Source organism: Lepus europaeus, chromosome 12 (assembly GCF_033115175.1).
Source record: "Lepus europaeus isolate LE1 chromosome 12, mLepTim1.pri, whole genome shotgun sequence".
In the NCBI taxonomy this organism is placed as follows: domain Eukaryota; kingdom Metazoa; phylum Chordata; class Mammalia; order Lagomorpha; family Leporidae; genus Lepus; species Lepus europaeus.
The window spans coordinates 94,064,268-94,081,806 of record NC_084838.1 but is presented as its reverse complement, the minus strand read 5'-3'; the positions used below and the strand labels follow the sequence as shown (position 1 = coordinate 94,081,806).

General features: G+C 53.1%; 1 protein-coding gene across 2 annotated transcripts in view; it reads right to left on the bottom strand.

Annotated features, from left to right (window-relative positions):
* DAPK1 (death associated protein kinase 1) overlaps window positions 1-17,539 on the bottom strand; it is a 175,343-nt gene that overhangs the window by 32,993 nt on the left and 124,811 nt on the right. For both annotated transcript variants that reach the window (XM_062208524.1, XM_062208525.1), the window contains exons 4-15: window positions 14,295-14,433; window positions 12,785-12,914; window positions 12,597-12,645; window positions 12,485-12,511; window positions 11,514-11,666; window positions 10,746-10,791; window positions 8,999-9,088; window positions 7,223-7,315; window positions 4,873-4,992; window positions 4,175-4,273; window positions 2,916-3,014; window positions 1,169-1,267 (exon numbers count right to left, since the gene is read on the bottom strand). In XM_062208524.1, coding sequence (XP_062064508.1) covers window positions 1,169-1,267; window positions 2,916-3,014; window positions 4,175-4,273; window positions 4,873-4,992; window positions 7,223-7,315; window positions 8,999-9,088; window positions 10,746-10,791; window positions 11,514-11,666; window positions 12,485-12,511; window positions 12,597-12,645; window positions 12,785-12,914; window positions 14,295-14,433 — 1,144 coding nt within the window. The remainder of the gene's footprint in view (window positions 1-1,168; window positions 1,268-2,915; window positions 3,015-4,174; window positions 4,274-4,872; window positions 4,993-7,222; window positions 7,316-8,998; window positions 9,089-10,745; window positions 10,792-11,513; window positions 11,667-12,484; window positions 12,512-12,596; window positions 12,646-12,784; window positions 12,915-14,294; window positions 14,434-17,539) is intronic.

The window sequence follows — 17,539 nt, the reverse complement described above, 5'->3', positions numbered from 1 at the left end:
TGACCATGGGAAAGCAGGCACTCTTCCCCGAGCCAATTCCACAGCACGGTCAAGTCCAAGGGCAGAGGCAAAGGCCCTCGTGGCTACCGGGGCAGAGACTGCCCTAGACCGATGACGGGGGTGTTGAGGGTCCAACAGGGAGGATGTAAACCTGACCAGCCTCACCCACCATGGCCGGTCCTCAGCCCTGGCAGGTGGCGGACATTGGTTTTCTGGGTACAGAACCCAATGGTGGCCCTCCGGAGCCCAGGAAACTGTCAGCACAGCTCTTAAACAACAGAGCCGAGCGCAGGTGGATTTATCGCACCTGTCCTATCAATCAAAGTGCCTTTGCTGACTTCATCTGCAACTGTGCACGGTGGGAGGGCTCGGCTCTGAGTGGGAACTCTGCCCACACAGTGTCACGGCGATGTAGGAGAGACACCCAGATGAGCCCGCCTGAACCTGTCGGGAGAGGGCCGGCTGGGAGGTCCGTGAGGAAGGCGACACCTGGACCTTCCCGCTCCACACCTGCCTGGGGGGAGGCCATGGCAGTGAACCTGGGCTCTGAAACCTGATTGCGTGAGTTCAAGCCCCAGCTCCACCACCCTCGCCGGCCGCATGAGCTTCGGGCAAGTGATGGAACCTTGCTCTGCCTCAGTTTCCTCGTCTGTCCACTGAGAATGATCAAAGAAACCCACCCCACAGGGCTGGGCTCTGGGTTCCATGAGCAAAGTGGTGAGACCCTGCTATGGTTCAAGTGCGGTTTGATGCAACCAGAAGTTGTATCCTCTCCTACAAAGAGCTGATTAGGGGCCTGCCCTCGGGAACGGGTTTAGTCCACTCACGGGGCTAACAGGTCATCATGACAGTGTGCCTGTTATCAAAGCCAGTTTGGCTGGGTCCCTTGCACCCTTCCTGTCCCTGTCCCTGTGATGTCCTGCAATGCAGCGAACCTGCCTGCAGGAGGGCCATCGCCAGATGCAGCCTCCTGACCTTGGAGCAAATCTGTGAGCCAAGATACACCTCTTTCCTTTAGGATCTGAAGGCAGACCTGCTCCTGGCCTTGGCACCCACTGCATGCTAGAGCTGCAGGCTCCCACCCTGCCCTCCGTGAGGACAGACGGGAAACCCACGGGGCACAGCTGCCTGCGCACCAGGCGGAGCGAAGTCGGTCCCCACGACCCACCTTGTCCTGGAAGTCGGGGTTGGAGCCGAAGCTGCACAGTAGTTGAACCACATCGGCATGGCCGTAGCGAGCTGCCACATGAAGCGCTGTCTCTCCCGACTGCAAGAGAACGGGGAGCCGGCTGTCAGGGCCGCCCTGGGGAGCAGGCAGGATGTGAAGCCCACTCCCCAGCATCCCTGGCTCCCACCCTACTCCCTGCTCAGCCAGGAGCTCCTTGGGTAATTGGGTCCAAGACACCGTGCAGCAGGTGTTAAATTTGCACATAGGGCTCATCATGCTTACAATAAAGCCTCCACAGAGAAGGCTTTCTCTTTCTCTGCCCACTGATGGCTGAGCTCGGCATTTTTTATAAACAGATGTTTCCAGCTTGTGGTGTTTTTCTAAAACACAAAATGCCTTTTTTACATACTGGGTCTACCAGACAGCAGCTATCTCAACATACAGCTTTGGTTATCAACAAATTTCCCCTTCCTTTGCCTGACCAAGCTTAGTAATGGGTTTGTGACACTCATGAGGCTTGCAACAGCACCCCGACCCACCCATACCAGCACCCCCCGTGAACTGGTCTAACAGGTGCAGCTTCCTTTAAGACAGTTTACTCAGAGCGGCCAGAATAAAAAGTCAGGAGAAACTCATCCCAAGGAGACCAAACAAGACACGTCGGTGCCCTCTGCCAGAAGATGGCCACGAGAAACGTCGTCTGGACGTGAACGGCACACTTTGGGTACACAGCAGCGCGCCAGCCACGCAGTGTGGGTGGCAGCCGTGAGCGAGCACGACCAATTCGGCTCCGGAGAGTGAGGTACGGCAGACTAACTAATGGGTGAGAAGGTGGAGTCCTAGCTTCGGGGTCCAGCCCTGCCCGTGAATGCACACGGGCGCTGCACAGACCGAAGGAAACACGCAGACAGGGAAGGCAGGCATCTTACTAAATCCGTAACAGACCTGGCCCCCCAACACCACCACCGCCTTGCTATCTGTGCATTATCTCATTGGTCTTCTAGTGCCAGCGCTGCTAAGGTCATCAGCATCAGTCGCTTCAGAGAGGCAGACAATGGCAGAGATGTGTTTAAAAGCACAAAGCAGGACCGCAAAGGAGGGGCCAGCACTGTAGTGTAGTGGGCTAAGCCGCCGCCTGTGGCGCCGGCATCCCATATGGGTGCCAGTTCAAGTCCCGGCTGCTCCTCTTCCAGTCCAGCTCTCTGCTATGGCCTGGGAAAGCAGTAGAAGATGGCCTGAGTCCTTGGGCCCCTGCACCTGTGTGGGAGACCCAGAAGAAGCTCCTGGCTCCTGGCTTTGGATCGGCCCAGCTCCGGCTGCTGCAGCCATTTGGGGAGTGAACCAGCAGGTGGAAGAGCTCTCTCTCTGTCTCCTCCTCTGTCTGTCTGTAACTCTATCTAATAAATAAATAAAATCTTTAAAAAAAGGCCGCAGGAGAATCAGGACTCAGGTGTCCCCTGGTTCTCTTCTTCCTGGAACAGTGAGTTTTCCTGCTATGGGGAAGTTAATTCACTTGCAGACTGTGGCAACTAACCGGCAGACTGCAGCTTGAGCCAGAGTTCAATATCAGAGCAAGCCACAGGCAATAAGAAACTTCCAACTTAATTTCTCTGCAGGAGGATCTTGGTCCTGACTCCTGATTTTTTTGGGTGTCGGGACACTAAGCATACCAGCACTCAAACATGCCATCTTCTTCCTCCCCTTCTCCCCTCCTCTCCCTCCCTCCCAGGCAGAGAAACAGACTTACCTTGTCTTTAACATCCAGCGGGCACTTGTTCTCATGGAGAAATTTCAAGGTGTCCACGTGGCCGTGCCGAGAGGCCCAGTAGACTGCGTTGGATCCACCCTGCAGGACAGCCAGCCTGGAGTCAGCTGTGCAGTGAGTGGACAGATCTGAACACACGCATCTCTCAGATTCACTCTACTCTCCTTCCTGAGTGCCCACAACCCACAGAGGAAGACGGCCTCACTCAGCACTAACAGCTTTGACAACTTCCCTCTGCCTGCAGAAAATATCCAATCAGGCACAGCTGGGTGAAGGGGTTCAGGGGACTCTCTACTATCTCTGCAATCTTTTTTTGCAAATCTAAAATTATTTCAAAGTATAAAAAAATAATGCTTTTACTTTTCTTAAACTCCCATTTCCACTTCTCCTTAGAATTCCCCATAGGAAAAAAAATTTTTTAAATAAAATAAAAATTCCCCATAGAGTTGCTCTCAGTCTCTGTGGGGAATAGGTTCCAGGACCACTGTGGGGAACAAAATCTATGGATGCTAAGTCCCTTCTGTAACATGGCACAGTATTTACAAATAACCGATGTACACTCTTCCCCCTACCCCTTACACCATCTCTAGACTACCTAGAATACCTTGCACAATATGAATGCTCATGACAAGGAAGCATCTAGAAGGCTTTTTCAACTCTTTCCTATCCACAGTTGGTTGAACCCATGGATACAGAACCCATGAAAGTGGAGGGAGCAGTGGAGGCCCAAGGCTCTGAGCCAGGCCTACCACAGCTCTGCTGACGGGGTACCAAAGCAAGATCATGGACCCACCCCCAGCCGTCACTCAGCCGTGAACAGCATTTCCAGGGTGAGTGATGCCTCAAAATGCATCAGCCTGGCGTGGCTGCCCCAACACAGGTGCAGACACACACATCTCTGCGGCTTTAACGAGATGGGGGTGCAAACTCCCCCACAGGCGGCACCCAGTGCTGTTGAGTAAACAGCAGTGCCCAGGAGTGAAGCCTGGGGCAGGGTACAAGGCAATGCTGACGTGGAACAGCAAAGCCAAGTGGAAGACATACACTTGCTTCTTCCTACCAACGCCGCGACACTGTCCCAGGCTATTTAAGCAAAGCATCTTCCCTACAGGAAAGTGAGAAACCAATGAGGACATCCTATTTATGTATTTTGCAGTTTCCCCTAGGGTTACTATTAGTGTGATTGCTGATAGCTTAAAAAAAAAAAAAATCACTCCTTTGTGCTAAAACAGAATCACGACCTTATCCTGCACATCGATTCTCGAGCCTCTTTTCACGAGCAACTGCAGAATCTGAATATTCCCACAGCCGGCAGCAATGAGTAACGGAGGTGTCCCGTGCTGCAACGGACAAGGGAAAATAAAAAAAAAAAATAAGGCAAATGTTCAGGTTTCAGACAAAACTTACATTATCAAGGCAGTCCCCACACCTCCCCAAGTCTCAACAGACACGGAGCCACTGCTGCCCAATGGGGAAGGGAGAAGACCTAACAGCCCCTCCTCTTCTGGATTCACCATCAAAGGTGACAGCGGTCCCTGCAGGACAAGTGGATGGGGACCTTCAGGTAAGAGACTGAAGGGAGGCCCCCAGTACAACAGCGCCCTTGTCTGTAACTCGGATCCCTCTCCACACTAGGGCTGGGGAAACTTCCTTCTGCCAAGAGCCATTTGGATATCATCACTCATGGGCCAACGTAAAAATGAGCCGATTATAGATTTATTGCATTTCAAGTCCCTCCTGCGGTTGCTTTGGCAGGGCCAGACCAAATGATTTCGCAGGCTGGATGCTCCCTGCCTCTACAAATGACTTCTTCTATGGTAGGGAGTGTCCGGTTGGCAGGGAGACTGGAGAAGCATGGGGCTCTTTCCACTCTGGACGTGGAGGCGCCCAGTCACTGCAACCCACCCCTGCCCGTACGCCTGGCAGAACACAATCAGACCTTGTTGGGCTGGTTGACGTCGTAGTTGGACAACGAGCCCAGCAGGTGCTGCAGGCCTGGGACGTTGTCGTCGTTGATGGCGTGGATGATGGCCTTCATCACAAAGGAGTCTTCCTCATCCTTGGGGGAGACAGCAAAGACGGAGAGAGTCAGTCCCTCAGCCCATCAGCAGAAGAGAAATCAATGCTTACTTGCTACAAAGGGCGTGCAGAGGAAGGTAGGGCAACTACTCAAACTCTCGCAAATCCACAAGGTTGTGAAGGGCGTGGGAGGTTACTTTCTACCCCTTCCATGTTGCAAAGTAATACCACCTACTATCTACCAGGGTCCCAGTGTCTCCTGCATTGTAACCCAGAGAGTAAATAGCGTTCAAGATTTAGATTTCACACAATGGGATGGCAAATAAACCCTTGTGTTTTATCTCAGGAACCTGTCAAAATAGGGTCCTAGAAACCACTGTGGAAAATTTCAGGTGTGACACAGACTCTCTTCCAGGATAAAGGAAAAAGAAAAAATAACCATTGAACCAGAGAAATGAAATATTTGAGTAAGATATTCTCAATTGGCCATTTTTCCAGTTACGGAACAATCACGTTTCCATCACTTGAACTTCTTCCTCGTCCAGTTCTGAAATAGCATGGCAAAATTCTCTGAAGGTGGGTCACGATTCTACCAAAAAAAAATTAGGCTGAAAATGGGGGAAAATGTGAAGACATGGGCCAGAAACAGAAAAATGGACGTACTTCCAGTTATATAGGGAAAATTTCTGGGCTATTGGACAAGTTGAGTCTTTGCCACTCTGTCGAAGTTTTCTTACATCTCCTACATAGGCTACATTAAAAGCATGGCCACCTAACACAATGCTGGCCTTCTCCTGGGATTTCCAGTCTGGAAAGCGCATGTGCAGAACTGGACCTGTGCTCCGGAGGCAGCAGGGACAAAGCAGCTCTCTGACCTCTGCTTTTGCCTCTTTGTAGACCTGAACCCAAACCAGCCCCAGGCAGGTTTCATAATATTTGTACAGTGGAGAGAATGCCGCCGGTTTTGCTTTTTCTATCTCAGTCTCAGTGGGTGGCTTAGACGCATTTGCATGTGGGTCAAAGGCGAGAGCCACGGGGAGAAAGGGAGGAAAGCAGGCGGTTACAGCACGTCTGTCCTCCTGACACACAGCACTGGGAGCTGATGAGGGACTCTGACCTCGAGGGACTCTGACCTCGGAGAGAGGGTCCACCTATCTGGATCTCTGACCTTGGGTCCCTCCCGTATGCTGACCTTATTATCACTCCCAGTGGGTTACTCAGGAGGACTGAAATTTACAATGCTGAATCACCCTCATGATCTGTCTTACAGTCCTGGTTTCTCTCTCCCCTAGTTCCACTGCACCCCCAAACAACTGCTGAACCAAGCCTGCCTTCTCCTCCTCCCTCCGCCTCGCCCCCCCTACAACTTGCATTTCTCCCTCCTGGTTTTTGTACACATCTCCTGTCTCTCTCTGTGAGGCTGCTAGATTCAGGGGAAAGAGAGAGCGAGAGAGCGAGCTGGCACCTGCTGGCCTGTGCTCCCTCCCTTCCCTCCCAGCCCTGGGGCCTGCCCAGGAGGTGCCGCCGCTGCCACCGCCACTGTGGTAGTTACCATGGGGAGTTCCTACAGCCTGCCTTCCCTGCGGTGCCTGTAGGTGCCTGTACCTCCGGGGCGGACAGAGGCCCTTGTCTCAGTGGTGGGAGCAAGTCTGGTTAGATCAGGTGTGCCGGTCTATCCAAAGAGCTCAGTTTGCATTAAAAGTAAAAACAAACGAACAAAAAACTAGCAATTAAAAAAAAAAAAAACAAAAAAGTGGAGACTTGTTCTTCTCCAGGGTCTTAGGCATCCTCACCCATTGTCAGTATGTTTAGCCTTCTGGTCTACCGCAAGGCACTCTTTAATTTTGGTGTTTGTGTGGGAAAGTGGCTGGCGCAGGAGAGGGGCAGAGGTGGGCTGTCTGTCCCTTTCGTGCTGTTGTCACCCGAGTTTCTTTCTGTGGGTGGCAACAGAAGCCTCTCCCTTTAGTTCCTGCAAATTGGAAGGAGCTTTTTTCTCTTTCACTAGCTAGCTTGTCTTCTATCAAAGTGTGTGTGCGTGTGCGTGCGCCATGGGGGTAGGGGCCCAGGTAGTGTGCACAGAGTGAGACTGTCAACCCAAATCAAAGGCAGAAGAGGAGAAAGGGAGAAATGGGATGCAGCAAGTCAGCGGCCTGGACCCCATCCCACGAGACGAGGGTGCACAGGTGCACCATGGGCATGAGTTTGGGTTTCTGGCTCGCAGAACCACAGGGCCTAGGACGAGGCCCAAGAGGGTCGCCGCGTTTGCTTACCAGAGTATCATCGCTTCTGGCGACGCTCATGTTACTTCTGGACAGGAAAGACCTGGATAATCTTTGGCACAGTGATATCAGGCGAACGGATTGCTGTGGAAGAAAAAGAAAAAAAGGAGAGGGCTGAGGAGGGAGGGGGGGGATGAGCGGACGTGACGGTGCTCAGGTCAGTGACATGGTCACGGTCTTCCAGACTGGGTGTGGCATTCTCTAGGGGCGGGCGCCCCATGAGCAGGGGACCGTATGTATTTAAGGAGCAGCTTAGCCGGTGCTGTCCATCCACACGGCAGGACACACTGGGGTCCTCCTTCTGCGCTCCACTTCAAGAGCAGAGCGGGGCACCCCACTTCCTTTTCTGTCTGTGATTTATTTTTTATTCTTTAAGGAAGTTGGTGTCACCCAAACAAACCCTTCGGAGCTTGTCCCTTGGGAGGACAGCGGGCAGCAGGGACCTGCTCTGTGTCCTTTGCACCCACAGCAGCCGCCAACAGTGGACAACGGCGTCTTCAGAGCAGACGTAAAGACACTCGCTGGAAACGAACAGGTGGGTCCTTCATGCTACCCAAGAAACATCTCTGCATTTACTCTCAAAGGCAGAAGCAACTGCTAAAACGCTTGTGTGTGTGTGTGTGTGTATGTATGCGAGAGAGAGAGAAGAGATAGAGACCGAGGGAGAGAGAAAGAATTTATAGTGGGTCTCCCTACATTTTAAGCCTTATAGCGCCTCAAATTCAAAGGGTGTGAAAATGAGAAATGAGGTACACTGTTGGCCCAGTGCTGGGGAGCCAATGGGGGGGTCCCCACTTCTGAGTTGGGTGTCATGACCCTGGCCATAGGAAACCACCCTATCTCCTCGCTGAACCCTAACTTTTGATTTGTTCCGTGATGGCTCAGATGCCCTGGAGAGCCATGTCCCCCACACACTGTCCCTGCAGAGGCTACGCTGCTGGGGCTCCTGGCCACGCCATCCCCACTCACCCACGCACAGTTTCAAGAACCACCCACACAAGCTCCAGTAGAAATGTACCCACCATGCTGTCTACCACAAGGAACAAATTCCCTTAAAATGTGGCTTGTTGCATTTAGATATAATGTTATCCTGCTGACCGAAAATTCCACCCTGGGGAACGGTTTTGCTTGTTCTTTCTTAAAAAAAAAAAAAAAAAAAAAAAAAAAAATAGGCTGGCGCTGCGGCTCACTAGGCTAATCCTCCGCCTTGCAGCGCCGGCACACTGGGTTCTAGTCCCGGTCGGGGCACCGATCCTGTCCCGGTTGCCCCTCTTCCAGGCCAGCTCTCTGCTGTGGCCAGGGAGTGCAGTGGAGGATGGCCCAAGTGCTTGGGTCCTGCACCCCATGGGAGACCAGGAGAAGCACCTGGCTCCTGCCATCGGATCAGCGCGGTGCGCCGGCCGCAGCACGCTACCGCGGCGGCCATTGGAGGGTGAACCAACGGCAAAAGGAAGACCTTTCTCTCTGTATCTCTCTCTCTCACTGTCCACTCTGCCTGCCAAAAAAAAAAATACAAAATCACATTTGGAAATCGGGGAGGGCGGGTACGGTGGGAAGAATTACTATGTCCGTAATGTTGTATTTATGATATAAATAAATAAGATAGAAATATTGTTTTTTGTCCCCATCTTTGAAAATAGGGTCAAGTACGGAGATGGCAGAGTGAACGCACACCCAGCACGGTGTTTCCCACGGGGCCAGCCCCAGGCAGACTGAGCGGAACACGGAAAGCGGGAGGGTGAGCCCCTCTTTATCCAACAATCTTACCTTCCACTTCTTGCGAGCCGCGAACTTCTTGAACTTCTCCATGTTGACTGCCGATGCTTTTCGACTGAGTGCTTGCTGCGTATCTTTAGGCTGAACAACAAATGCAAAGCTTTCAACCAACAGAAACGCGCGAAAAAGCCTCTGTTCATATCAGGGGTGCTTCCAGAGGCCAGAGGCATCTAACAATGGGGCCCAGGGCTGCGGTGCACAGAGATGAGCCACGACATCCACATCCACCCCGGCTGCTCCACTTCTGGTCCAGCTCTCTGCCGTGGCCTGGGAAAGCCGTGGAAGATGGCCCAAGTGCTTGGGCCCCTGCACCTGCGTGGGAGACCAGGATGGAGTTCTGGGCTCCCAGCCTTGGCCTGGCCCCATCCCCAGCCACTGTGGTCGTTTGGGGAGTAAACCAGCATATGGAAGCTGTCTTCCTATCACCCTGCCTTTCAAATAGATAAATAAAGCTTTAAAAAACAAACAGCCTCAGAAACTGCGATGACCAGCGAGCTCCAGGGGTGATGGCTCAGCATCCACACTCCGTGGCGGATGATTCGGTAAGATCCACAAAGACTGCAACGTGGGGGAAAAGTTGGGCTTGGAGCCAAAAGCAATCGCAACTTTCCACACTGATCCTTTGGGAGTGGGAAGATCCACAAGCAAGCTGGTTATGAGGCATCTGAACTTGGGTCTTCATGGAGATTCTGAACTCGGAGGGACCACCGTGCCTGCAGCCCCAGAATGCCATCTACTGCATCCTTCCCAGGGGCCACTTAGCTACGGGGCTCTGCCTCTGAGAAGCAATCCCCCTGTCTCCTAGCAGAGCCCCAGGCACCTATGGGGAGCTCTCTCCCTGCCCCAAATTTTCTTTCTGCAGTTCCACAACTTCATCCCAAAGCTATCATATTCCTCCACCCTCCATCATTTTCTTTTAAAAATCTATCACTTATTTTGAAAGTCAGAGTCAGAGAGAGAGGGAGGGAGAGAGAGCTTCCAATTGCTAGTTCATTCCCCCAGATGGCTGCAACAGCCACGAGGAGGAAGTCAGGAGCCAGGAGCTTCTTCCGGGTCTCCCATATGGGTGGCAGGGCCCCAAGCACTTGGGCCATTCTCTGCTGTCTTTCCCAGGCCATTAGCAGGGAGCCAGATTGGAAGTGGAGTGGCCAGAATTTGAACTGGTGTCCACATGGGATGCTGGCGTTGCAGGCAGTGGCTTTACTCACTACATTAAATGCCAGCCCCCATCCTTTTTTTCTTTAGCATGAAGCAACTTCAGTTTCCTTAACCCAAATACTGAAGGGCCCAAGCAGGTCACATAATGGCGTCCCGTGCCAGGGGATCCCACATGCCCTAGTGCAAGGCACATACATGGGTCATCGCCTGAATCCATGCCAAATGAGGGCTCCGTGGCGGTCACCTTCCTATTTCTAAGGAGGAGCTGGAAATCCAGATGTGATACGATATTTACACACTGGAAATTCACCCGAATTTAAAAAAATTATTTATGTGGGCCGACAGCCCAAAGGTCAAGCCAATGGGGTGAAGTGGACTCGACCTTTTACGACCCTGCCACCTGACAGCTTATCCCTCCCCTGGCACCTCTGCACTCCTTAGGATGTGCTCTGTCTTAAAAGTTGGACACCAGTGGCAACCCCAACACACCAGGCCCGGCCTGCGGTTTGCTGTCCTCTGGGGTCAAATGAATACCAGGATGCCCCGAACAATCTTAACAGCCACCTAACAAGCGACTCACCTTGATCCAAGGATGCTGCAGGCTATCTTGAATGGTCATTCTCTTCCTTTAGGGGAGAGAGGGAGAGAGGGGAGAAAGAAACTGTGACCACAGCAGGAGGACACTTGGAAAGCCGTGGGGGAGTTTCAGGGCCCACATCATGGAAGCAAGCCACAGGTGAGCCTGGTTTTTCAGTGACTGTTTCATTGCACCTGCAGGCACCAGCTGAGTGGGTACAAAGTGCTCTGTCGGGGTCTGAGCATGGCTTGTCCCCTCCGAATTCCACCCCCTTGCAACGTGTTAAGAGAGCAGAAACTTAATCTGGCTATGATGTCTAGTGGTGGGGCCTCTGGGAAATGATCTAGATGAGATAAGGTCGTGGTTGAGTATTTGCTCCTTCGGAAGAAGACAGGGAGACAGCGGGATGCACAGGCGAGCTCCCCGCCTGGCTGGTTCTCCCACGCATGCCCACCAGTGTGACGCCTTCCGCTCTGAAGTGATGTAGCTAAGGAGGCCCTCCCCAGAGCTGCTGCTACACTGTCTGGACTTTCAACCTCCCAAACCGGAGCTCAACAAGTAGTAGTACGTTCCCCAGCCTCGGGCATTATGCTATAGTCACAGAATTCTGATGAACACAGGCCCTGTGCATTTTCTGAAATGCCTCCCATAGCCCACGGCCCTTGGGCGGGAAGGGTGACCAGGGTTTGATACACACAGCGCTGCTGTGCACAGAACAGGGGCCAGACCCTGGCCAGCCGAGGCCATGCAGGAATGACGGTGGGCACTCACTTTGGATCCTTGACCAGAAGTCTTCTTATGAAATCTTTGGCGAGGGCACTGGTGTTGCTGAAATATTCCTCCTCAAATTCGTAGTTGACAGCAGACACGTTGGCTAATGTCTCCTGCTTCGTGTCTCCAAGAAACGGGGAGGCCCCACTGAGACTGTCAGAAAGAAAGAGGAGGCCGAACGCCAAGGGTCACCGTGCACGCTCTCGCGCGGCTCCTGGAACACCTCATCAGGGAGTGCGGGGCAGGGCTGGGGTCTGACTCCTGGGCAGTCATGGCAAAATTCAGCTACGTCTCGTGCAACATTCCACCATCCCAAACAGAACGCTCGGTCTGGCGGTCACGACGCTGCCTGGGACGCATGCATCGTTTATCCGAGTGCCTGGCATTGAGGCCCGGCTCTGCTCCCCTGCCACTGCGCACCTGTGAGGCCGCAGGTGACAGCTCACGGACTTGGGTCCCTGCCCCACACCTGGGGAATCCAGATTGAGTTCTGGGCTGCTGGCTTTGCCTTGGCCCAGCCCTGGCTGTTGTGAGCATTTGGGGAATGAACCAGTGAATAGGCAAGTCTCTCTTTCTGTCTCTCCCTTTCTTTCTCTCTCTCTCCTCCTCTTTCTGCCTCTCACATAAACAAAATACATAAATACCAATTTTTAAACTTCAGCCCTAATGCAAAAGCTTCATTTAAAAAGGTAATTTGGAACAGTGTCTCAGAGTTTGTAAAACTCCTTCTTCTATTTCATTGTCAGTGACGGACAGGCAGGCTTTTTTTTTTTTTTGCTGATGACTCATTTCGAATTAGGAGAAACTGTTTAATTGGTATAAACTCAACATGTTTTGGGGGTGTGAAATGAGTATGTTTACGTATAAAGTGTGCATAAACTAAAGAGATCGCTGCTGCCCTTTTAACGATGAATTAAACCTGTGGGTTTGAAGGAAAGAAAAGAATGCGATATGGAGATCTGGATACTTACAGAATATAGGTTATTACCCCGATACTCCTAGACACGGTAACAAAGAAAAAAAACACGTCAGGAGAACAGCAGAACCAGGTGGCCAATCGCAGCCCAGGGCCGTGCTACTTACCACATGTCCGCCTCGAGACCCAAGGGCTCGTAGTTGACTATCTCAGGAGCTAGGAGGAAAGGGACAGGCACTCAGACGCTGCCTCGCGCCCCCCAGCCACGTGGACCAGGGACAGGACCTCCTGGGGGCGGCAAAAGCTGCCAGCACTTTGGGGAGGCCGGCATGATCCTGGGAGCCAAAACACTCACCGACAAACTCCGGGGTCCCGAATATGTTCTTGAACTCATTGCCAAAGTCAATTTTATGGGCCAGCCCAAAGTCAATGATCTTGATCCGGGGCTTGGGGACATTTCTGTCCAAAAGCATTATGTTCTCAGGCTAAACAGCAAGAGAGAGAGAAAGAGAAGCATAACAAACTATGTTACGCTGTGCCAAGGACCACATGATGGTAGTTCTTGCTTTCACCTTAAAAAAAACCAACCACTGGCTGGCATTGTAGCATGGCAGGTTAAGCCGCTGTGGGTGTGCTGCCAACATTCCACGTTGGAGCACTGGTTCAAGCCCCAACTATTCTACTTGCAGTCCAGCTCCCTGCTAATGTGCCTGGGAAGGCAGCAGAAGACAGCCCAAGTGCTTGGGGCCCTGCACCTTTATGGGAGACCCAGGTGAAGTTCCATCCTCCTGGCTTCAGCCTGGCTCAGCCCCTGCCATTGCAACCATTTGGATAGTGAACGAGCGTTATGGAAGATCGATCTCCTCTCTGCCACTCTGCCTTTCAAATACATAAAAAATAAATACATCTTTAAAAAAAAAAAACCCTAAGCAGAAGGAACAAGGTGGCTGAAAACCAGCAGAAGGAGAAACAGACAACTTGGCCAGGGTCTCCCAGAAGCAGGCCTGAGACAGGTGAGACTCAGGTGCAAGTGGTTCACAAGGCAGAGGCCGCCAGGAAGCACACGGCAGGGGAGGAGACAGGAAACACAAGGCAGGTGGAAAAGGCGTCTTTGCAAGGTGGGATGACTGGAGCTCAGGTGTTCTGGGAAACCCAGGGTTGGGGGGGAATGAGTGGAAGCCAGGGTTAGTCTGACTGAAGCACCAGGGCGGGGTCTCCACCTGCTTTCTACCCGTCTTCCACCCCTGGCATCCCAGCTCCCAGGGCACAGAGGCATAGGTGTGCGTGTGAGTGAAGGCGTGCTGGGGGACCCGAGCAGGCACAGGAAGTCGAGCCCTGCCCCGCCGGCTCTGCAGTGTCCTGAACTGAACTTGAACTGAACCTCCTCCTCCTCTGCGTGTGCTCCCTTTCCAAACAGCCCCTTCTGTGACCGTGTCACTCTCTTTCATCTCCCATAGTCCTCGCTGCCAGGAGACCCAGGACTCCACGTGGCCAACCTTAGCGCTCGGTGTGCGGGGCAGCAGGCGACAGCCAGGCCCAGGCCCACCAGCCAGTGCATCCAGAAATAAGGGAACCGGGTTCAAGACCCTCTCTATCCCAGCACACACCCAGGGCCAGGTGGATGGAAACTGGGCCAGCCACTGGCCGGAGCAGGCTGCCAGCGCCCCAGGAAGACCCAGATGTCAATGTCCCTTTGAGGCGTAGGAACATGTAAAGCCTGTGGCTTTACAGTGAGAATTCTGTTTACTAAACACGTGCAGGAAACAGAAAACACGCAATCCCAGCTGCCTCTGTTTTAGCAGATCAACAGCCAGGGCTAGGGTCTGCCTCAGTTTCCACCTGGCTGCTCGCCCCGGGCAACGTACCTTAAGATCAAAGTGGGCGATCTGGAGGGAGTGCAGGTAGTAAACACCATTAAGGATCTGTTTGAGAAATTCCGTGGCTTCCTCTTCTGTCAACGATTCCTTTTCAGCTAAGAAGTCAAACAGCTCGCCACCTGCAACACTGAGATCCCAGAGGCAGGGGTTACTGCCCCGATTCGGCTTCCTGTGAATCCCTTCTCGTACTGGCTACTGGCAGGCCCGAGTGTCCACGAGACTTCTGCAAGCAGGCACACACGTGGGCAGCAGAGCACCTGCGGAGCATCTCCTAAGGCATCGTGTTTGCAAATGGGGGGGGGGGGGGGTGCAGCAGGGGTCCAAAACAGTCAAGGTTATCTCTAAAACATCTGAATTGACCATCTTTAAAGCTGAAATCCTAGCTCGGCAACAGGAAGAAAGAACTCCATGCCGCCTGGTACACGAGTTAGATTACGCCTTGGTACCTCCGTCAGTAAAGACCTGGTCAGCTTATCATCAGGGTGGTAATCCATGCTTCAAACACGAAGTCACAATACCCGGTCCTACAGGGACCTGCTCTGTATTTGGCATTTTTGCTTCTTGTTTTTGACAACACGTACACATTTATAAAAATCACATTTAGTGATGAATTTAACAAATACCTTAATAAAGCAGAAAAGGCTGACACAGAATTTAACCACATGCAGTTGGGGCAGGGTTTATTTTGTCTGTCACCTGACCAGAAATCAGGAGTGGGGGCCAGCACTCAGTCCCCCACCCTGAGGTGGTCACTATCCTATTCACCCCACCTCCAGCACAGTCCCAGGCACACAGCAAGTGCACTAAACTGGTATCAAGTGGATGGATAAACAAACTCCCCTAAAAACTCCGTGGTGGCGATTCATGGCACACAACCAGGAACTATTTTTTCAAAAACAGATTTATTTGCAAGTCAGAGTTACACAGAGAGAGAAGGAAAAGCAGAGAGAGAGAGAGAGAGAGAGAGAGAGAGAGAGAGATCGTCCATCCACTGGTTCACTCCCCAGTTGGCCACGATGGCTGGAGCTGAGCTGATCTGAAGCCAGGAGCCAGGAACTTCCTCCAGGTCTCCCATGCAGGTGCAGGGACCCAAGGACTTGGGCCATCTTCTACTGCTTTCCCAGGCCATAGCATGGATCAGAAGTGGAGTAGCCGGGACTTGAACCGGTGCCCATGTAGGATGCCGGCACTGCAGACAGTGGCCTCACCCGCTATGCCACAGTGCCGGCCCCAACAGGGAACTTTCAATAAGAGCTTTTATAAGTTCATCTTTATCGAGTTTACTGTACGTTCACAAACGTAATAATTAAGCGCAGTCATGCAGACAAATGCTGTGTTCACCCTTTTCTCTCAGCAAGACAGCTCCAAGAGCATCATGCCCACAGCACCACCGGCTCCCAGGAAGGGGACTGGTGCTTGTGGGATGGAACACTGATGACCAGAAGGCTGATTCCCCAGAAAAGTCCCAGCGCCCTCACTTTCTCTGTCCAGGTCGCTGACTCGGAGTGCGCGTGGCCCTAGGTCTGCAGGCCTGAGCATCGCACGGGGACATCTTCCGAGACCGGATTCAGGGCCTCACTTCCCATCTGCAGCATGAGGCCTTCCCAGCGTGGGACCCAGGAAACTCGGTGAGGCCGTCCAGTGGGGCTGGGGGTCTGCGGGTCCCTCAGACGGAGGCAGAATGTCCGTCACAAGCAGGCTGCCAGCTGTGGCTGGAAAGCCTGCCTCCAGACCGACGGCATCTCCCTAACCAGTAGCTTCCTGTGCTGCACGTGTGACCTTGCGGCTCTAAGTCACACCTTCCGGGTGGGGGCAAGCTCTCCCCCAGAGCTGGCCGGGTAGGGGCTGAGCCCCTGGGGAGAGTCGGACTGGCTCCAGGAGATCCCGGCTACCTTACGGGACCCTTGCAGGTTTAAATCACGCCTTCAAGGTAGCTGCCATCTTCCACCCAGAGCTAGCAGAGGAGGGGGCTGAGCCCCTAAGGAGCCAGGCTGTCTCCAGGAGACCCCATTATCTCCACGAGCCCCAAGCCAATCAACACACCCATGTGAAACCCCGTCCAATAGGCACCCCCACGGAATGATCCAATGGAAAATAAAACAGTAATGCCTTGAAGACCCAGGACACTTCCCCAAGACCAGCCTCTCCCCTCCTCCTCCTCCTCCTCCTCCTCCCAGGCAGCCCGGCCTGGCCTCATGCTTTTTCCCCATTCAAGGTGACCCTCCTGGTATCTCCCATTACTTTTAAAATGCACAACACGAGGAAAGGGGAATCCCTTGACTACAGGGATGCCCAGGAGGTGCTGCTCTGTCCACAGCTTTTGTTTCTCCTGCCCTCTTGGCTGTGCGCTCTCTGGGTGTGGCCTCAGCCCTGTGGTGTGGACAGGCCCAGAGTGGCCGCAACCCTACCAGTCTTAAACCCTGCCGCGTGCTAGCTGTGCCTGGAAGGCCATCTCTTCACTCTGAGGCTCACTCTCCCATCACACAGGAGCCACAGATCGATCCCTTGGGGGCAGTGAGGACTGAAGACAGAGGCAGGCGACGCTGAGGTCTAGCGAGTGGGAACCAGGGCTATCGTAAAGGAGACGACGCTGATCCTGGGGACACTGCATGGTGCTGGCCCTCTCCCTCCCCTGATGGACCTCGCAACTGTACCAGCCTGGGAGGGGGGAGGGAGAGGATGATGGGGATAGGGAGGGGGAGGAGGAGGAGAAAGGGGGGAAGGAGAAGGGGACCAGGAGGAAGAAGGGGAGGAGGGAGAAGAGGTTGGGGAGGAGGGGGAGGCGTCTTCTGGATTTGAATTTCCGGCTCCTGGCTTCAGTCTGGCCCAGCCCTGGAGGTTACAACCAATTGGAGAGTAAAGTAACAGATGTAAGAATTCTCCCTGTCTCTCTCCTTCTTCCCTTCCCAAACTCCCATCTTCCCATGTGTCACTCTACCTTTGAAACAAATAAAAAGCAAACAAATCTTAAAAAGAAAAGAAACTTCACTCGTGGAGCGGGCATGAAGCCTAGTGGTCAATAACACCGGCTGGGATGCCCGAGTCCGGTATCAGAGTGCCAGGGTTTAACTCCGGCTCCAGCTCCTCTCAGTGCCGACCCTGGAAGGCAGCAGAAGACCTGGACTGAGTGTCTGGCTTTAGCCAGTCCTCAACTTGGCCTGGACCTGTTGTGGCCATCTGGACAGTAAACCAGTGAATGGGGGCATTCTCTCTCTCTCTCTCTTTCTGCCTTT